Source organism: Gossypium hirsutum, chromosome D06, assembly GCF_007990345.1.
Source record: "Gossypium hirsutum isolate 1008001.06 chromosome D06, Gossypium_hirsutum_v2.1, whole genome shotgun sequence".
Lineage (NCBI taxonomy): Eukaryota > Viridiplantae > Streptophyta > Magnoliopsida > Malvales > Malvaceae > Gossypium > Gossypium hirsutum.
In genome coordinates this window covers 23,202,738-23,211,713 of record NC_053442.1, presented here as the reverse complement: position 1 = coordinate 23,211,713, position 8,976 = coordinate 23,202,738, and the positions used below count along the sequence as shown (strand labels likewise).

General features: G+C 29.8%; 1 protein-coding gene across 1 annotated transcript; it reads left to right on the top strand.

The window, feature by feature from the left end:
* Window positions 1–1,148: 1,148 nt before the first annotated feature.
* LOC107901609 (ethylene-responsive transcription factor SHINE 2) lies at window positions 1,149–2,715 on the top strand. Its single transcript, XM_016827679.2, has 2 exons — window positions 1,149–1,606; window positions 1,720–2,715. The coding sequence occupies exons 1-2, from the start codon at window positions 1,527–1,529 to the stop codon at window positions 2,261–2,263; spliced, it is 624 nt and encodes a 207-aa protein (XP_016683168.2). The 5' UTR covers window positions 1,149–1,526; the 3' UTR covers window positions 2,264–2,715.
* Window positions 2,716–8,976: the final 6,261 nt, after the last annotated feature.

Sequence of the window (8,976 nt, the reverse complement as noted above, 5' to 3'; positions counted from 1 at the left end):
TGAATCAAAATTATTTATTATTTATCTTTAATTAAATTAAATTAATTTAAGAAAAGATAAACTAAGAAATTAAATATTTTTAGAAATCTTTTATAAACATATCATATTCTTTAAGAATTATTTTATATATATTTATTTTAAACTAATATGAGATAAATAATAAATTAAAAAAGGTTTAATCCTTGTATATCACTCAAATTAATAAGTTATAGTCTATAGGAACTCTCTTTTACTTAATTGATTAGCATTATAAAAGGAGATAACTTACAAATCATTCAACATGACTTCATAATTTCAAAAGTTTAAAAATCAAAACCTTAAGAGAAGATTTTGAACACTAGAGACTTTCTCCAAATCTCTGAAGAAATTGAGAACTCAAAAATTTTGAAGAATGTTGCATCAATTCTTGAAAAAGCTATTTTCTAATCTTGTACAAGTGTACAAAGAAGTTTAAACTCGTTCTTTAAGATCAAGTCTAGAAGGCTTTTAAGTGGAATCATCTATCCAAAATCAAGTCCTAAAGATCCTTGGAGCAAAGCTCTCCCTAATTTGATTGCATCAACATAAAGGAGATAAAAATCATTCTTCGGAATCAAGTCTTGGGAACTTTTGAAGTGAACCTCGTTGACTTAAGATCAAGTTTCAAAGACTCTTAGATCAATTCTCAAGCAAACAACTATCTAAACTTGTTTTCAAAATCAAGTTTAAACAACCTTTGGATCGAAGCTTCATTAAACAGAGGAATAAAATGATTTCTTTGTATTCAAGAAACTTCCAAAAATTTTAACTCAAATTTTATAAATAAAATTATTTTATTTGTTTTTATTTTTTTAAGTCTTAACTTTTTACTCCAAATTGTGTGTAAAAATTGTGATTTTTTTATAATATAAAATTCAAATCAATACTTGGCTATTAGATACAAAATTGTTTAGGATATTTAGAATGGTTTAAAAAGTAATGTAAATTAAGTAATAAAATATTTAAAATGTAAGATCCATAATAATTTCTCAAACTTATTAGATTCCTCGTTAGTAGTAATTTTAAATTCTTAACATTTTTAGATTTAATATATTCATATTTTTATACTTTTCAAATTTATGTTATAACTTGTGGATAATATATGCATTGTATTCTTATCATGAATTTTCAAATCTATATTTCATAGAGGTTGTATTATTTTATCACCGGTTTTTTTCTTTTGAAATCCAATTAATTTGATTACCTAGCTAGTGAACATTATTAGTACTTACTAGTATAATGCAGAAGATAGTCAAAATGTTATCTAGCTGTTTTTTCTTTCTTTTTCTGTTTTGGAACCTAGTTCTTTCCTGGTGTGTAGGTGGAAATCTTTATTGCAGCAAAGGAGTATACTAATTACCTCGAGACTTTTCCATTAAATACATCTAGACAGCTCACAGCCTCGTATATAATTTTTTTCACATTTCCCCCCTCTTAAAAACTGCAACCTCATCACCTTCCATATTTATGATATCTCTGCACTCAAGTCTTTCTCCCCATCACAAGACATGGTACAATCAAAGAAGTTCAGAGGTGTTCGGCAGCGTCAGTGGGGCTCTTGGGTTTCCGAAATTCGCCACCCTTTGCTGTAATTACCACACCCACCCACTCACATTATCACCCCATTAATTGCCATACATATATATGTATATGCTTCTCTGGTTTTATGCTGTGATTTTGATGGTGTTTTTATATTTGCAGGAAGAGAAGGGTATGGCTAGGGACATTCGAGACAGCTGAGGCTGCTGCAAGGGCATATGACCAAGCTGCTATTTTGATGAACGGCCAAAATGCAAAGACCAATTTCCCCAAGGCTGCTCACCCTGGTGAACAAAATGCTCGTGGTGGTGGTGATGATGATGATGATGATCGGTCTCCATTGCCCCCTAAGGCCTTGGCCGAGCTTTTGAATGCTAAGCTGAGGAAGTGTTGCAAAGACCAATCTCCTTCTTTGACTTGCCTCAGGCTCGATACCGATAATTCTCATATAGGGGTGTGGCAAAAGCGTGCAGGGAATCGATCGAGTTCCAATTGGGTCATGAGGGTTGAGCTTGGGAATAAGAAGGTTGATACCCCGGCGTCCGGAGACAGAAGGACACTGTCGTCGGGGTCGTCAACTACGGCGGATGAGATTGAAGCCGGGAACCTAATGGGAGAAGAAGATAGGATTGCACTGCAGATGATAGAAGAATTACTCAATTGGAATTGTCCCGTGACTTCTTCAACTTCTCTAATTGGAGTTTAAGTGTGTTATAGCTACTTAAAACATATATGATATTGTGAACAGCGCAGTGGTGAAGTCCCATTGCTAGATATAAAAAGGAATCTCTACTCAAAAGTCCTTCTAGCATTTTACCCTTTCAAGGTCATAAATCATTGTTCTACCATCCCCGCATGTAAAACTGGTGCAGTATGTTGCTAATAGTGAAATTTTACAATATGAAAGCAAATGTAGATCACCACCTACATAACTGTTTAACCTTGGAATTTAATCCAAGCTTTAATGTCTGTTTATCTGTCATAGATTCTACAACCTTAAAAACTGGTCGACTTGCTCCAGTAACTTAGAATTAGCCGTCTTTTTACTGTCTGCTTTTAGTCCATCTATTGTAATCTATCACCTCCCAACATTGTATATTAAAAGGCAGAAAACTTTTAATTGGTATATAATTAAAAGGGCACTCTATCTTTTGTTTTTTTCTTTGGTGTATATGAAATCTATAAAATATCTATGAGATCTTTCAAACCTCAATTTTACTATTTCAATCAAACCTTTCATTTAATTTATACATTTACATATGTGAAGTCAAGTTCACCCTTTTTCCCCATACATTTGTTGCTAACAGGTGTCTGCCATATACATTAAACAACAAGGTCCCTCAAGTCCAATCCAAACTTTATCCTTATCATGAACATGAGCATCTCTTTAACATATAAGATCCCAAATACTGCATAAATATAGGCTCAAAGTCGCGAAATAAAATTTAAACTAACTTAAATTAAATTATTAATTTTTCAAAACGGCTAATTGTTTTTCCCTTTAACAACACTATTTGGAGTAAGAGTGCAATTGAACCATTTAAGTAAGGTCAAGGCCCTATCCTAGATTTCCCTATGAATCAATTAAGTTAATTTCCATTCGTTAACAATAAAATAATTTGTGGAGCATAAAATCATACAAAATTATTGGATGGCATATTGTTGACAGCTACTTACACTGAGTAATAATCTAATTAATTGAGATTTGTATTCGTTTTCAGTATAAAATTGAGAATGATGTTTTAAGAGTTATGATAAACTCCCTTTTAATTCCCGTATCCTATATACGTATGCCTACCCAAATATTTGTCTCTCAAAACACCAGAAAACGAGTCAAAAAGGCAAGGAAAAAGATATGCAATTCATGCTTTAGTTTCGAAAAAATCGAAAATCAATTCCTTTAGTTTAACTTTATTAAATCCTTTTCGATTTTAATTTGATTCAATTTTAGTGTTTGTTTTCGATTCACAAAATATACAATTATTATTATTCGAATTAAACTAATTATATTTTTATTTAATTTATAATTTTTTATGACATATAAATTAGAGAAAATAACCTTAAAATTTATATAAATTTTTCTCAAGATTTTTAAAAATTAATTAAGACTTCAACATTACACCATAAGATAACTGTAATTAAAAAAAAAATCCAAACCAATTACCACCCTACTCTACTCGTAATCAATAATTTTTATAAAAAGATATTGAAAAATATTGCTTAATGAAAATGAAATACACTGACTATTTTAATATATGATTAAAAACGATTAGAGCCTGCCTTTACATTGAAACCTTAGCTGCTTAAATATTATAGCCAATGGTATGGAAACAACAAACAATATATGTGAAGATAACGACATCCATATTCTCATCAATTAAACTATTCAAACCTTTATTAAAAGCATTTGGGTTAATTGCACTAAACCTCTGCCATTTATTGCTCCCATTCTAATTCAGACTCTAAATTTCGAACCTTTCTAATTAATTCCTTATTCTATTAATCAAGCCTTTCAATTAGCTGAGTAGCTGTCAATTTAGGTGTTAAATACCGGTTCAAATTTTAACATAAAATGTATTTAAAACATGCGGACCATTTATAAACATCTCTATACCATATAGATAGCTTGGGTTTAACATTTAAAAAGCCATTCAATGCCATTAAAATTTAGGATGGATATATATATATATATATTAATTTTAACATTTTAATTCTAGTTGTCCATGTAGTAGGTATACATATGTTTACAATTTAACACGGGTGTTCTAAACCCACTCCACATCATATTTGAGCTAGCATTTAACGCCAAGTGAGGATGCTGGCAAGGGAAAGCATAGGCCTACCCTCTCTCCCTCAAATGGTAAAATTTCTTTTAGCGCCTTTAAGAAATTCTAAAATTGTAAGTTAATACAATCATAAAAAATACAATTTGACCCTCAAATTGATAAAATTTTAATTCAATCCCTGTTAATATTATGAAATGATAAGTTAATACAATGACAATTTTATATTTCAATTTTGGCCCCCTAAATATTTGTTTGGCCTTGTCCTTGCATCAAAGCTAATGGCTAGGCTAATAGATAGATTTGATTGGTACGATACTAATATTTTGAAGACTCGATTAGAATATTTTGAAGTTCAAGAACCATTTACAATTAGACCATGGTTTAAGGATGTATGGTGCAATTAACCCAAAGATTTTATGGTCTCTAATAAGTCAAACGCCTAAACAGTAGGCACCTCACTACCAACATGTGTTTGGTGTAGTAATAAGGCACATTGTACGTCCAGAGAAATAATTCAGGTTCAAGCCCTAAAGATAACACTATTAAAAGAAGCAACCACGAACTCCAAAAAAAACTAATCTTCAACAATTATTAATAAAAAAAAAGTTTTTATATATACTTACATATACAGGAAGGAAGAAAGGGCATCTCTCAGTCTCAAAGCAGTTGGATGAGAGTTAATGCAATTCGTACAAAGGGAGTGATGTACCTTGTGATGTCGGGGTTTCAGCGTATTGGTTAAATTAGGTGCATAGCTTTTAAGCATGTGATTAAGGGTGAATATTTGATTGAGTCAAGTCGAGTCTAGTCGAATCGAATCAAAAAATTTCGAATTAGTCGAGTTGGCGGATCATATTTTAGCAATCGAACTCAATTTGAATTTTTTTCGAATCGATTCGAGTCGAGTCAAAAACTTTCGAGTCAAGTCAAGTCTAGTTAACAAATCATATTATTTATACTCAATGTTGCGTTTACATGGATTGATTATTTAACTAGTAGACAAAGTACAAGATTATTTAACTACATAAACAATATAATAGTTTTGTCTTTTAACTTAATGGGTAAATAATAATCAAAACAACGTAGTTTTGCCTTATAAGTTATTGGTTTTGACTTTTAACTTTACAAAAAGTAAATATTTATCAAAACGACGTAGTTTTGCCCTTTTTTATTTGGATTTTCGGATAACTAGAATTGTGTAATTCATATTCAAGTTAAACCAAAAAATTTAATGTTTTTATTCAAATTGATCCGAATAACTCAATTAACTCAAATAACTTAAACTATTTAATTCAAAATTTGAAATTTTTATCGAATTTTTTAAATCGAATCAGATTTTGCTCACCATACATGTGATGTTGATATCTTGTTAGTTTTCCAATATCGTTTAAGTGAGGAGTGAGGATCGATGGTTTGTCAATTATTGTCGACTGTCCATCCATGTGTGGTATTGTAGAAATGGAATGGACCCTTGCCTTCGGGCGGCATAACTTGCATGCATGGCCATAAATTTAAGCTCAAATTCTAGTTTTTGTCCCTCTACCATATTCAATTTGAGGATCTAGTCTATGCACTTTAGTTTGACGTAGTTTGATCTTTTCATTATTATTAGTATTTTTTTTAATAGAGGTGTTCATGACTCGGGTCGGATTAAGTTCAAACTAGGTTTAGGGATGATATTAACATAATTTATACTTGCTCAAACTGAAATATAGGCATAAAATTTTGTCTAAACCCACCTATATTTGTAAATGGTTAACTCAAACCCATTTTAGTCATACCTATATAATTTTTTAAAATTTTTTGAAAAATATTTATATTACTTTTAATTTAATACATCTAATACTTTTATATATTTTTCATCTATTAAAATTTTATATATAGGTACCTTAGCATTTTTTAATGATGACATTATTATAGACTTAATTTTAATGTGTTATTAATTACATAATATATAAAAATAACATAATATAATATATTGTAAACTTGGAAAATAATCTGCTCGAGCCCGACCCATAATTTAAACGAGTCTAATTTTTTGCCTAAGCATATTTTTCGGACTTAATATTTGTACCCCAAACATTTTCAAATTTTAGGCAAACCTTCAAGTTTGGACGGATAGCCCGGCTTATGAACAAGTCTATATTTATTTATCCAAATCGCTAATATTGTTAAAAAATACTATTAGTTGGTTGAACTTTTTAAAATGATATATTATTTAAAAAATATCTATTTTGATAATCATAAATTTATTTTTTAAATGACAAGAAATTTCGAGTTTAGTCTTTAAAAAAAATTCACATCAATCGATTAATAAAGTCCTTTTTAACGGTGTTAGTGAATTGAATGATGGTATAACATTAGTAAGATTAGGAGAAGAAAATTATGTATGGGCTAGACTCTCATGTTGAATATATTTTAGGGACTAAAATTTTTAATTTGGTCATAACATAATAATTGAACAATTTTTTCGAGTTATGGGTTTTCGTTCCTATATAAATTGAACTCTTGGATTGCCGACAATCTAAATAAGTGCTAAATGAGTAAGCGGTTAAGAGTTCTACGTTGGGGTTTGAAGTCCTAGCAATATCATATTCCTCCCCCAATTTCTAAGGTACCAAAAAAAAGATTTAGTTGATATATTTTAATTTCGTATAATTTGATTTTTTTTATTAATATTATTTCTAGATCCAAATCATTAATATCATTAAAACATTTTGTTTGATGAATAATGTGGAACATTTTTAAAAATCTAAAGTCAGAATTTTATATGTCATTTAAAAAGTGAAATTATAGTTAACCAAATAGTTATTTGTCACTAAAATATCATTTACAAAAATTCAGCTCAACTCTAATTTGAACTCTCTTTTTCTTTCTGTTAAAAAGACAGTTCATAACAGTAATTTTTAAATGGTGTTAGTGATTTGGACTAAGTTGTAACATTAATAATAGTAGAAAGACCAAATCCTCAAGTTGAATATTATATGGGGACTAAACCATAATTTGATCATAAGATAATAATTGACCAATTCTTCACATTAAACATATCTCTTGAGAAATTGATCTTTGAGCAGACCTCAAAGCTAAACGTGGGTCTTTTCCCGTTACTTCGCTACCAACCGGGGCCTCAATAACTTCGTGTCTTTATGTCCATGAATTGATGGATGTACTTGTAACGTGTGTATATGTGTATATATACATACACATTTTATTTAATTTACAACTAACTATATCAACAGTTCCGATCAGTTTGATTTAACCTTAGATCAATTGTTTTCGTTGCTATTGCAATAACTAGGAATATGTAAGTTTCGAGTGCATTCAAACCCGTATTATCTTCCGATTTAAGGTCGGAGTTTATAGGTAATTTAGGACTTGTATAAAGAACAATTTCACTTAAAATCAATCATTACAAGCATTGTACTTACTAAGCTCAATATAACTAACTAATTAGCTCATCGTAGAAAGAGAATTTTGGACTAATCAAAATTCATCATGTGTCATTATTATTTATCTCTATTTAGATTGAATTAATTAATAAGATATAAACCAATAAATTAACTCCTTGTAGTACTCTTTTATAAAGATATCATATTCTTTAAAGATTATTGTATCTTTAGATATTAAATTAATATGACATAAATTATAAATAAAATAGTTTAGTCCTTATAAATCACTCAAAAAATGACTAAGTTATATTCTATTAGAGCCCTCTTTACTTGACTGATTGACAAAATAAAAGGAGATCACCTTCAAACTATCCAACATAGCTTGAAAAGTTCAAAAGTCTAAAAGGTGAAGCTTGAAGAGAAAATTTTGAAGAATAGAAGTTTTCTCCAAAATCTCAAGAAATCTCTTAAGAAGTTGAAGAAATTCTAAAGCACAATTTATCAATTCTAAAAAAAAAAAACCAACTCTTCAATCTTGTTCAACTGATAGAGAAAAGGCTAAACTCATTTTTCAAAATCAAGTCTAGAAGGCCCTTGAAATAAAATCATCTATCCAAGATCAATTCTTGAAGACTCTTGGATCAAAGCTCTCCCTAATCTAGTTATATCAACATAAATAAGATAAAATCTAATTTTTAGGAACAAGTCTTGATGACTCCTAAAAAAACATTTATTGATTCTAAAATCAAGTCTCGAAGACACTTGGATAATTCTCAAGCATTTAACTCTTCAAATTGTTAGTATTGGCTTGTTGAAATCCCACATGGAGAAGGGCATTAATTATGTCGTCTCTCCATCTATATATATTAAGGCCTTAGGCATTCAATTAAAAGCATCCCAACATTAGTTTTTCTCACACTCATTATACTTTTAAGTATATTTTGAGAACTTTTCTAATTAATATTTTTATTAGCTTGTAAACTTTTTGGTGAAAGTGAAGTTATCATTCGATGTTGGTGCCTAAGGATGTAGGCAATTTGTCGAACTTTGTAAATTTGGTGTGTTCTATCCATTATTTTCATGTGCATCTATTGGTTTTTCTGTCATATTTAATATTCAATAGTAATTTTTTGGGTTAATCCACTGCCTTGGGTAATTTTAATTTGGCATTGGTGTTCTCAATTCGATTTTGGTGTTCAGTATTGAAGCTACATTTGGTTAGGATATTGCTCGATGTCCCCAAT

What these genes read in the sequence shown, in the direction of transcription:
- LOC107901609 (XM_016827679.2), top strand. Translation starts at nt 1,527, where the DNA reads ATGGTACAATCAAAGAAGTTCAGAGGTGTTCGGCAGCGTCAGTGGGGC. An exon ending in GAAATTCGCCACCCTTTGCT is followed by an intron (nt 1,607 to 1,719) that starts GTAATTACCACA and finishes TTATATTTGCAG; the next exon opens with GAAGAGAAGGGTATGGCTAG.